Below are 11804 nucleotides of genomic sequence, written 5' to 3'. Positions count from 1 at the left end.
GTCCCCAGCCCGGCAGGGGCGCCCCGGAGCTCACCCGGCCTCCCGAGGGGCCCCCGCGCCAGCAGCAGCGCCAGCAGCAGCGCCCCGGCCCGCGCGCCCATGGCCTCGGCTCCGCAGCGTGGCGCCCCCTCTGCTTCCTCCTGCTCCAGGCCGGCTGGGCGCCCCCTGGGGAGCGGGAGCCAGGGCGGCCCTGGCCCAGCACCTGCCCCAGCTGGGCTCCTGCGCCCGGGGCTGTCTGGGCACCCTCAGGCCTCACAGCGCCCTGGCTTTCCGCTCCTGTGGGCCGGGTCCCCAACCACACTCCTTGGCGTGGCCCAGGGACCGGTGGACCTGAACAAGCCCTTTCTTTTCTGCAACCCAGAGGTCCCATCTGTCCCGCCGTGGCCCCCTCTCCTCCACCCACTGCTTCCTCCGGGACCCAGGACCTGGCCCACAGCCGGAGCCCCCGTTAAAGCTCATTAACAAGTCTTCCTTGAGGGCAGACTGGAGGCCTAACAGCGGGTCGCCTGTTGCTAAACGTGATGGTCCCGGGGTGGCGTCCAGGTGGAGGAAGGACCCACAGAACGAGGGCGGCCGTGTTCCCCGTCTGGAGGGCTCTTAGCCTACTTCTCTGCCCGCTGCCCTGCAGAAGGCCCCACGAGACTGCACGGAGCCTACGGCACCTGTCCTTCCTTGTGGGGAAGCTGTGGGGCTGCCAACGCGCCCAAGCGGCCCTCCGGCCTAGCTGTGAGCGCCAACTGAGTCGGGTCCACGAGACCACCCTCGGGGTCAGTGATTCACAGTTCTCAGCAAAACCAGCGGACTCCTGGTCATGGTTTCCGCAGTGACAGGTGCACAGGTCAGAGCCCGGCAGAGCCCAGGGCGGAAATTCCAGGTGCTCTCCCAGCGCAGTCTGTGGGCAGCGCCCAGTCCTCCCAACAGCCAGTGCAGCAGCACACATGAGGTTCTGCCACCCAGCGAGGCTCCCTGAGCCGTGGTGGCCAGGGTTTGTACTGGAGAGTGGTCGTGTGGGCCTGGAGCAGGTGGGCTGACACCAGTCAGTCCGTCTCCGGGCCCTCCGGAGGTCGAGGGATGCCGCGTGGCCCATGGCCCTGCCACCAATCATGTTTTAGCATAAACTGCCTGGAGGGGCGGGAAGGCTCCAGGTGGGCAGTGACATTCTTATCAGGCAGGACATTTGAGGGCTTAGAGTTCCTCCCAGGACCTGGCCAAGGGCCAGCCTTTATTGGATGTCCAGCATTTGACACCCTAAGCCTGCTGAGTTCGCTTTTGCTGTAAGGCACCCCTGGCTGCTACACAAAACAGCCATAGCTTTATGAGCATCTGAGTCTAGGAATGCAAGTGCAAATAAGAGCATGGCTGGCTAGGGTGGGGGCGCCTAGGTCCCTGGCCTCGGCTCCTTCCCAAGACCACAGTGCACTGGCTGTGCACCAAGGCTGGTGTAGGGAGGGCAGCTTCCTCCTGAGGCCTGCTGGGCACAGCCCTGAAATTGCCTACAATCAGGCCTGAAATATCACATATGGGTTTTTAACGAAGAGCCAGACTCCTCACATATGGGTTTATGTAAAGGAACAGCAATTGTGTCACTATGACTATGGCCAACACGTGGAGGAACTGACTTACATAATAAAGCATTATGTCAACTGTATATTTTGCTCTGATTTGGCGACTCATTTCCCCCATTGATCTATTGCCATTCACACCTTATGGGAAGCCTGTGCGGAACTGTTTAAAGTGCAGATTAGCTGACGGTTATTAATAGATCCAGTTCCTCCTCACGCTGGTCTTTTCCATCAATAGTACATCCTGAGGAGGCTTTAACTCAACCCTCAGTACATTTGGTCATTAATGTCAGTATTAGCGTATGACTTACTCACATGAGGCAACTGAATTTTACCAATGATGCCACTGTTGCAATATCGTCCTCGTACAATTCGGTTTCATTACACAACAAATCACTGAGATTAGGGCAATATTTGCGGCACCTTCTCAACAGATCTGATGACCTGAAGGAACATAAAATGTCTATTCATGTTCTTTTTTTTTTTTTTTTTTTTGAGACAGAATCTCACTCTGTTGCCCGGGCTGGAGTGCCGTGGCATCATCCTCGCTCACAGCAACCTCAAACTCTTGGGCTCAAGCGGTCCTCCTGCCTCAGCCTCCCAAGTAGCTGGGACTACAGGCATGCGCCACCATGCCCGGCTAATTTTTCTATATATTTTTAGTTGTCCAATTAATTTCTTTCTAATTTTAGTAGAGACGGGGTCTCGCTCTTGCTCAGGCTGGTCTCGAACTCCTGAGCTCAAACAATCCGCCCGCCTCGGCCTCCCAGAGAGCTAGGATTACAGGCGTGAGCCACCGCGCCCGGCCTATTCATGTTCTTTGCCCACTTTTTAATGAGATTATTTTTGTTTTTTACTGTTAAGTTCCTTTTATATTAGTACCTTGTTGGATGAATAGTTTGCAATTATTTTCTCCCCTTCAACAGGGTCTCACTCTGTTGCCTGAGCTAAGAGTGTAGTGGCATCAAGACAACTCATTGCAACCTCCAATCCCTGGGCTCAAGTCATCCTCCTGCCTCAGCCTCCTGAGTAGCTGGGACCACAGGTGCACGCCACCATGCCCAGCTAAACAATATTAATTCTTCTGAACCATAAGCGTGGGATGCCTTTCCATTTCTTTGTGTCCTCTTCAATCCCTTTCATCAGTGTTTTGTGGTTTTCCTTGTAGAGGTCTTTCACTTCCTTTGTTAAATTTATTCCTAGGCATTATTTTTTTTTGGTAGGTATTGTAAACGGGATTGCCTTCTTGATTTCTTTTTCAGCTAGTGCATTATCAGTGTATAGATACACTACTGATTTCTCTATGATGATTTTGTACCCTGCAAATTTTATTGCATTTATTTATCAGATCTAAGCGTTTTTCTGTGGAGTCATTAGGTTTTCTAGATATAAGATCATATCATCTGCAAAGAGGGACAAACTGACTTCCTCTTTTCTAATTTGGATGCCCTATATTTCTTTCTCTTGCCTGATTTCTCTGGCTAGGACTTCTAGTACAATGTTGAATAGGAGTGATGAAAGTGGGCATCCTTGTCTTGTTCCAGTTCTTAGAGGAAATGCTTTCAGCTTTTCTCCATTCAGTATGATGTTGGCTGTGGGTTTGTCATAAATGGCCTTTACTATGAAGTATGTTCCTTCTATGCTGAGTTGACAGTTTTTATCATGAAAATGACTTTTACCAAGTGGTTTTTCTGCAGCTATTGAGATGATGATATGGTTTTTGTGGTCCATTCTGTTGATATGAGGGGTCACATTTATTGGTTTGCAAATGCTGAAGCATGCTTGCATCCCTGGGACAAATTCCAATTGATTATGGTGTATTATCTTTTTGAAATGCTGTTGGATTCAGTTTGCTAGTATTTTGTTGATGATTTTTGTGCATATGTTAATCAGGGATATTGGCCTGTAGTTTTCTATTTTTGTTGTATTCTTGTCTGGTTTTCATGTAAGAGTAATTCTGGCCCCACAGAAGGAGTTAGGGATAATTCTTTCCTCTTGAATCTTTTGGAATAGTTTGAAGAGAATAGGTGTTAATTCTTCTTTGTAAGTTTGGAAAAATTCAGCAGTGAAGCCCTCCAGTCCTGGGCTTTTCTTTGTAGGGAGTCTTTATTACTTTACTGGTCTGTTCAGTTTCCCTACTTCTTCCTCATTCAATCTTGGTAGGTTGGATGTGTCCAGGAATTCATCCATTTCTGCTAGGTTTTCCAGTTTGTTAGCATATAGTTGTTCATAATAGTCTATGATGTTCTTTTGTATTTCTGTTGTATCCGTTGTAATGTCTCCTTTTTTGTTTCTGATTTTATTTCAATTTTCTCTTTTGTTAGTCTAGCTAGAAGTTTATTGATTTTATCTTAAAAAAACAACTTCGTTTCATCGATCCTTTGCATTGTTTCTTTACTTTCTATTTCATTTGGTTCTGCTCTTAGCTTTATTATTAAATATTTTTTTCCTTCTACTAATTTTGGGTTTGGTTTGTTCCTGTTGTTTTACTTCCTTGATGTATATCATTAGATTGTTTATAGGAAATCTTTCTGCTTTTTCGATGTGGGCATATTGCTATAAGCTTCCCTCTTGATAGCTGCTTTTTCTGTATCTCATAGGATTTGGTATGTTGTTTTACTTTTTATTTGTTTCAAGACACTTTTTTATTTCCTCCTTAATTTCCTCATTGACCTAGTGGTTATTCAGGACTATGTTTTTTAATATCCGTGTATTTGCAATTTTGGAAATTCCTCATTATTGGTTTTTAGTACCATTGTGGTACATAAAGATACTTGACATCATTTCAATTTGAAAAAATTTGTTGAGACTTATTTTGTGGCTTAATATATGGTCTCATTCTTTGGTTTCTAGGCTCCTTCTGCATTGGGGGGTTGCTTTGAATATACGGCCTTTTTATAAAAGCCCCACTTTTCAGACAGGGAAACAGAAGGCTGAGAGCTTCAGGGCTAGCCCAAGGAGCCCTGCCCCTAGGCTCAGTGGGTGCCAGAGCAGCACATCCTGGGGGTCCTAAGGTCAACTGCAGGCCTGCAGGGAGAATCCCAGGGTCATGAATAGGGCTGGGGTGAACCCTGGCATCACTGACAAGGCTTGGGGGGAATCCCAGGGTCCTGGGCAGGGCTGGGCCGGGGCCCTGCCTGCCTGGGCACTCGCTCCCTGCACTCGCAGCCCCCGGAGGAGAAGAAGCGCCCACGCTTGGTCTCCATGACCAATCACTGGATATCGGACCACAGCCACGGCCGACCGCCAGAGACATCACAGGGTCGCCACGCTCCCGAGGCCTCCTGAACCACTCACGGCTAACAGGTACCACCAGGACATGGTGCCAGGTCATCCCCTGGGGTGTCCCACGGAGAAGGCACATGAGCCCCTCTGCCCTCGCTGGAAGACCCCTCCTGCTCCAGCAGCCGTGGACGTGAGCACCCACTGCTGCTGCCGACTTCCTCAGACTCCCCCACGGGAACCACGTGGGGCGGTGGCCCGGTGTGACACAGTGATGTGGAAGGAGGGGACAAAGTGCCACCCCCACCTCCTGGAGGGGCCACCCTGACCCCCAAGGCCTTCCTGAGCCTGCAGACCCTGCCTCTGGCTTCCAAAGAGCTGAGATATTCCCCAAGTGGCATCCTGAGAGCCATTCAGTGAAGCCCACAGCCAGGGCCAGTCCTGGGCAGGTCGCCCCACTGGCTCAGTGCCCCTCACCCTGGGGACACTCTGCCAGCCTACACGCCTCCCATTTCTCTGCCCTTTCTGCCCTCTGCCCTCTCCCCCTTCTGTGCTCCACCAACCCTTCAATTCAACAAACTCAACGTGTTGTGCACAGTGCTGGGTGGCAGCCAGTGACACAGCCACAAAGAAAAACAACGTCACTTTGGATATTGCTACATTCTAGGAACAAAATACATCAGGACGGTGAGATAGATGGTCAGTGGGGGCCAAGGGGTTGCTTTAGATGGGCGAGGGGCAGAGAGAGCCAGGCTGGGCAGGGGAGGAAGCCAGCCCGCAGCTGTCTGGAGAGGAGGCTGCAGGGAGAGGCGACCCTGAGGGCAAAGCAAGCTTGGAGCTCACTAGGAAAGGACACCCCGGGGACTAGGGACAGGTAGGTGGTCATGGGAAGGAGACAGTAGGTGGGCAGGGGCTCTCTAGGGCCGTGGGAGTCCCCAGAGTGTTTGGCAGGACCTGGGACGGGGGCAATCCCTTGGGCTGCAGTTGAGAAGGGCCTCTCTGGGCCTCCCCACGGTGGCTGTGGGCGCAGTGTCCTGGGCGATGAGCCACGCGTGTTCCTGACAGCAGGGAGTATGCAGGAGCCTGGCCCAGTACAAGTGTGGTGATGCCATGGGACACAGAGGGAAGGTACATTTAGGGAAAACCTCGCCCCCTGGCTGTGCTCAGGGGGCCTAGTCCCCACCCAGCCCTGGCCTCCCACTGGGCTCCTTTCTGCCCGAGTCCCCAGCCCACGCCCACGGCCCAGCTCACTGCAGGGCGTCTCGGGTGGGGGTGCAGGGCCCAACATGTGAAGTGCAGGAGCCGTGGTACTGGGCCCGCATCAACATCTGGAGAAGGAGCTCTGGTCCCCAGCTCCTGGTGTCTCGCCAGCATCTCCCTCGAGGTGCCCTGGATCGAGGACACCACCTGGCCATCTCCACTACTGCTCCCCAGGCAGGGACCCTGGCTCTGCCCGCCCCTGCCTCCCCACCTGGGCCCAGGCCAGGACTCCCAGAGAGTGGGCACCTGGAGGAAGCTCCTGGGAGTCCCTCTGGAGGGAGCCCCCGGAAGGTGATGCTGGGGAGCTCATCGCTCTGCAAACCCCTCCCCACCCCGGTGTCCCTGCAGGTGTTCAGGACACACAGAGACGCACCAAGCAGGCACAGCCTCCAGGGACCCCCTCCAGAGTCACAGGTCGCAGGGACACGGCTGAACCACCTAGTGGCGTCTGTCTCCCTTTCTGCCCTTTCCTTCCACCCGGGATCCCCAGACAATGAAGCCTGCCAAGGGCAGTGTCAGCTTCCAGAAAGGGTTAACCCCAAGCACAGTGATGGGAGCAGAGCAAGAGCCAGCGCCAGGGTGTGGCCTGGGCAGGTGGGCAACAGCGGGCTGCCAGCTGAGGGAGGACCAAGCCCAGGACCATCACTGTCCCCAAGGAAGTGCCGTGAAGGAGCCTCGTCCTGCCCCAGCCCAACAGTGCTAGGCCCCAACCCAGCACAGGGAGGACCCGCTATGCGCCCTGACGGGGGCTCCAGCTGTGGGCCAGGTCCTGGGTCTCGGAGGAAGCAGTGGGTGGAGGAGAGGGGGCCACGGCGGGACAGATGGGACCTCTGGGTTGCAGAAAAGAAAGGGCTTGTTCAGGTCCACCGGTCCCTGGGCCACGCCAAGGAGTGTGGTTGGGGACCCGGCCCACAGGAGCGGAAAGCCAGGGCGCTGTGAGGCCTGAGGGTGCCCAGACAGCCCCGGGCGCAGGAGCCCAGCTGGGGCAGGTGCTGGGCCAGGGCCGCCCTGGCTCCCGCTCCCCAGGGGGCGCCCAGCCGGCCTGGAGCAGGAGGAAGCAGAGGGGGCGCCACGCTGCGGAGCCGAGGCCATGGGCGCGCGGGCCGGGGCGCTGCTGCTGGCGCTGCTGCTGGCGCGGGCGCCCCTCGGGAAGCCGGGTGAGCTCCGGGGCGCCCCTGCCGGGCTGGGGACGCGGGGGCGGCACGGGGATCGCGCGGGGGTCGCGGTGTGGCGGCACGGGGCGTGGCGGGGGCAGCAGGGGGGCCGCGCGGGATGGGGGGCGCCGGGCCACGGGGAGCTCACCTTCCTGCCTCCTCCCAGAGCCGCAGGAGGCGAACCTGTTGTCAGGTAAGGCGCCCGGATCGCGCCTCCCTGCGCGGTGCAGATGGGCTGGGGCCCAGAGGGGGCCTCATCTATTCCTCTCCCACCCCAGGATCGAAAACTCGTTGGTGTAACTGATGGGCCCTGCGGGGAGGCGCGGGCCTTGCAGACCACGTGGGAGGGCCCCCCGGTCACCTTCCTCCACCTGGACACGAACCCAGGACGCGCGCGGGGGCCCTGGGAGGACGCGCGGATCCTCGGGGACGCCCCCTGCACGTACCGCGGGGGCTAGGCCGGGAGGGGCGGGCCTGCTTCGCTGCTCAGCCCGGGGTCCGTCTGTCCATCCCAGGGCCCTGCGGCCAGCGGACCATCCCGCCGCGCGTGGTGGGTGGAGAAGACTCGGTGCTCGGGCGCTGGCCGTGGCAGGGGAGCCTGCGGCTGTGGGACTCCCACACTTGCGGAGCCAGTTTGCTCAACCGCCGCTGGGTGCTCACCGCTGCTCACTGCTTCGAACAGTGAGTCTGGGGTCAGGTGCGGGTAGCTGGCGCGGGAGGCGGGGGAGGGTGGGGCCACTGCCCTTGGCCACCAAGCCTGGACAGGCACTGGGCGGGCACATGACACGTGGGTGTGGCCTGGTGTTCTCCTGGGATCCTGCTCTGTTGCAACCTATTACACTCACTCCAGTTCCCTTTAGTGCTCTTGGACGGAACCCTGTTCAGGTTCTTCCAGAATGTTCTTCGAGAATATTTCTACATACTTTTGGGGGTATTCTTTTTTTTTTCCTTAACCCAAATGGCACCACCCTCTGTGCCATCCGCCTTCATGCCACCTCTGGTGGCTGTGTGCCACAGGAGTGCAGGACAGGGATGAGGGGCACCTGCTGGCCACCGAGCCTGGGTGTGGCGCACTCCCAGGGAAGCTGTGCTGGCCGCATCCTGCCGGGCGCCCACGCTGCCCGGCGCATCTGCTCGTTCTTTGCAGCTGCCTGGGGGTCCCGCTGGAGGACTCGGCTGGATTCAAGTATCCTCAGGACAGCTCTGTGAGCGGACAAGACCCCACCCTCCCTCACAGTCCCCAGGTTCTGGGACTTTGGCTGTGACCTCTCTGGGCTGTCCCCTGTCTACAGGGGCTGTTGTGCCCAGGAGGGGCAGGAGTAGCAGCCCCACAGCCTCAGCTCCTGCACTGGGCCCTCAGGTGGCCAAGCCCCGTCCGGGGCCCCTGACTGCTCTCTCCTCCCTACCAGGTCGACTGACCCCTTTTCGTGGTCGGTCCAGTTTGGCGAGCTGACTTCCATGCCATCTTTCTGGAACCTGCAGGCCTACTACAATCGTTACCAGGTGGAGAGGATTTATCTGAGCCCCAAGTTCGTGGGGTCAGTATCCTATGACATCGCCATGGTGAAGCTGTCCACCTCCGTCGTGTACAGTAACCACATCCAGCCCATCTGTCTCCTGGCCTCCACATTAGAGTTCGAGAACCGGACGGACTGCTGGGTGACCGGCTGGGGGGCCATCGCAGAGGATAAGCGTAAGCATAGGGACAGGCAGGTGTGGGGGGGTCCTACTCTCAGTCACTTGTCCCTGTGACTCAGGCACAGCAGCCCCCTCCTTGTCCTGGGCTCAGCGGGACCCCTGCCGGCCTGCTCCCCTCCTCTCCTCATCTGCCTTTCTGCGCTCGCGCCTACCTGCCAGGGCAGGAACCAAACACTCAATTCTTGCTGCCCCAGACTGTGGGGGCCACAGGGAGGCCCAGGCTGCAGAGGTGGGGGATGGGGAGAGCCTGGTGACAGAGGCCTCAGCCACTTCCCCATGCTGCTCACGCACCCCCAGGCGTTAGCTACCCCCTCTGGCTCCTCCGTGCCTGCCGCAGCTCCCAGGACGTGGCTCTGGCTGACTCCACAGCCCGAGCCCATTTCTGTCTCCTTGGACTCTCTACACCATGCTCCTGTAGCCTCAGCTCAGCGCTGCAATCCCACTGGGGGTCCCCGTGGGCCTGACCTCTCATCCCTCAATACAAGTCCCCTGAACGCGCTGGGCACAGCACCTGGAGAGGTGCGCCGGGGCCTCTAGCCCCCAGACTGGGCATGTTTGCTCTACCAGAATGCCCCTTCCCAGGGCTCCCTGGCTTGGCCCGTGCCGCGCCATCCTGTGGCAGTAGAGACAGGAGCAGATCCAGCTCCTTGCGTACATGCTGTGTGCTCAGCACTGTTCTAGACTCAGGGACCCAGGAGTGAGCAAGGTAACAGTTCTGTCCTTCCTGGAGCTTACCTAGAGGTGAAGTGGGGAACGTTTTCATACCCATTGCATAGATGAGAAAACTGGGAGAGTTACGGGAATTTCACAAGGCCCCACAACTAGTAAATGGAGGAGAAGTTAGGGCTCATTGGCTCAGGCAGGGTAAGGGATGTCCCCAGGGTCACACATCTGGCCTCCCTCTAGAGGAGGGGTTTTTCCCTTCCCCCAGAAGGGGACCCTGCTGCACAGGATGAGTGATTATGGGTGAAGGGCCACCACGGGGGTCCCACCATGCCTCAGGCCCAGCCTCATTCTCCCAGTGCCCAAGAGGCAGGTGGGAGGTGCTTCTGGAGTTGCCGCCCGGTGTGAACTTGAGCGCTGCCTCGTGCCAGCTGGGAGGCCTTGGGCAGGCTCTCTGTCTACGTGTGCCAGGGGTCTCATCTGTGAAACAGGGTGGTAATAGTTCTGTCTTCATAGGGTAGCTCTGAGGTGGTTAAACCCACAAGGGCTTGGAAGAGTCCCGTGCGCACAGGAGGCTCAGCCGGCACGTTAGGTGTCGTTGTCGTCGTCCTCTGCAGGAGAAGGTGCTGATCAGGACCCAGACTTAGGAGTTGGACAGATGTGGGTCACGTCAGGCTCCGACACTTCCCCGGTGCCTTGCTGCGGGATGGGGGGATCTTCCCCCGACCCTGTCCTCATCTGGGAGTGTGTCTTGAAGGCTGCTGCACTGCCGGGTGCTGAAGGGGCCCTTGGAGCGCTTGGGAAAGTGCTTGGCTCAGGTCCTGAAGCACCCGAATGCCACTGAGGCAAGCGAGCCCAATGGGCCATGCCACCTGGCCTGGCACCGCTGGGCTGGGTTTGTCATAAACCATGTCAGCCTCGGCCCCTCCCCCTGCATGTTCTGGCTTAGTAAAATGTCTCCACTGGCTCAGACAGGGACCATCACCTCCATCCACCAGATAGGGAAACTGAGGCCCAGGGGACACCTCTAACAGCCTGTTCATCCCCTGGGTCCTTCTGTGATATTGTTGAGCACCTGTGATGTGCTGGGCTACAGCTGGGAGTCATCGAGAGGAACATGCCAGGCACAATGGGTGCTCCAGAGACAGCCCACCCACAGCTTACGCCGCTCCTCCTTAGAGAGGAGGCTCAAGTTGCTGTCTTTCTCTGTCCCCCCATCCCCCAATAGCTCTGCCATCTCCCTACACCCTCCAGGAAGTGCAGGTTGCCATCATAAACACTTCCATGTGCAACCACCTGTATAAAAGGTCTGATTTCCACATGAACATCTGGGGAGACATGGTTTGCGCTGGTGATCCCCAAGGCGGCAAGGATGCCTGCTTCGTGAGTGTCCCTCCCGCCTCTCCCAGTCCCAGGGCTAAGAGCAGCCTGTGTCCCTTACCTCATTTGATCCGTACACTCACCCTGGGAGGTAGAGGCTGTGGGCCCACTTTGCAGATGCAGGAACTGAAGCTTGGTGGCTGCCCAGGGAGGAGGACGGTTCACACCCAGCCCCAAGGCCCATCCAGCTCTCCCAGCCTCTCTGCTGCTCCCCGACCCTGCCCCAGGCTGCGCTCACCCTCTTTGCTCCCCAGGGTGACTCAGGCGGACCCTTGGTGTGCGACAAGGCGGGACGGTGGTATCAGGTTGGAATCGTGAGCTGGGGAATAGGCTGTGGTCGGCCCAACCGGCCCGGTGTCTACACCAACGTCAGCCAGCACTTCAGATGGATCCAGAAGCAGATGACCCAGAGTGGCATGCCCAGGCCGGACCCCTCCCTGCCGCTGCTCCTCCTCTCGCTGCTCTGGGCTCCCCGACTCCTGCAGCTTGAGGCTTGAGTGTCCTGCGCCCGTGAGGATCGAGTCACCTGCTGAGCCAGGCTCTGGTCTCTCCTGTCCTGTGTGCTAATAAACACGTTTGAGTGACGCCTGGCAGAGCATTCCTCCAGCCTGGGGGCTCCCTGACAACCTCCTCCCAGTCACCCACGTCCAGTTCAGCCCCTGAGCTGCCCCAACCCCTAAGTCTTTGCCCACCCACGTGCATTACCCCAGGCTTTGTTACAAACGGCAGAGCTCTCTCCGGGAAGATACTGGACGGAAGAGCAGTCGCAGCTGCCGCGTGTCCGGGGCTGGGAAGGCTGGGGGTGGGGGTGCCAGGGAGGAAACACTCCCAACGTCCCCATCCCAGGCTTCCCCGGCACACACAC

The 11804-nt window shown here is 57.5% G+C and overlaps 2 protein-coding genes across 2 annotated transcripts in view; one reads left to right on the top strand and one right to left on the bottom strand.

Annotated features, from left to right (window-relative positions):
- The window catches only part of PRSS41 (protease, serine, 41), a 13217-nt gene extending 6081 nt beyond the window's left edge, over positions 1-7136 (bottom strand). Inside the window, exons 1-2 of the mRNA XM_012647516.1 lie at positions 7128-7136; positions 6831-6874 (exon numbers count right to left, since the gene is read on the bottom strand). Coding sequence (XP_012502970.1) covers positions 6831-6874; positions 7128-7136 — 53 coding nt within the window. The remainder of the gene's footprint in view (positions 1-6830; positions 6875-7127) is intronic.
- PRSS21 (protease, serine, 21 (testisin)) lies at positions 7135-11436 on the top strand. The gene is made up of 6 exons (XM_012647515.1): positions 7135-7201; positions 7365-7391; positions 7714-7879; positions 8608-8891; positions 10788-10942; positions 11194-11436. Exons 1-6 carry the CDS (start codon positions 7135-7137, stop codon positions 11434-11436), a joined length of 942 nt encoding a protein of 313 aa, XP_012502969.1.
- The last annotated feature ends 368 nt before the right edge of the window (positions 11437-11804 follow it).

Source organism: Propithecus coquereli, unplaced genomic scaffold (genome assembly GCF_000956105.1).
Source record: "Propithecus coquereli isolate 6110/MARCELLA unplaced genomic scaffold, Pcoq_1.0 Scaffold27, whole genome shotgun sequence".
Classification (NCBI taxonomy): Eukaryota; Metazoa; Chordata; class Mammalia; order Primates; family Indriidae; genus Propithecus; species Propithecus coquereli.
Note: the sequence above shows the minus strand (reverse complement) of the source record. Positions and strands in the feature narration are given on the sequence as shown.

Bases quoted from the DNA above. Each gene is read 5' to 3' on its own strand.
- PRSS21 (XM_012647515.1), top strand. From the start codon at position 7,135: ATGGGCGCGCGGGCCGGGGCGCTGCTGCTGGCGCTGCTGCTGGCGCGG. The intron at 7,202-7,364 runs GTGAGCTCCGGG...GCCTCCTCCCAG, and splicing joins GGCGCCCCTCGGGAAGCCGG to AGCCGCAGGAGGCGAACCTG. The intron at 8,892-10,787 runs GTAAGCATAGGG...ATCCCCCAATAG, and splicing joins GGCCATCGCAGAGGATAAGC to CTCTGCCATCTCCCTACACC.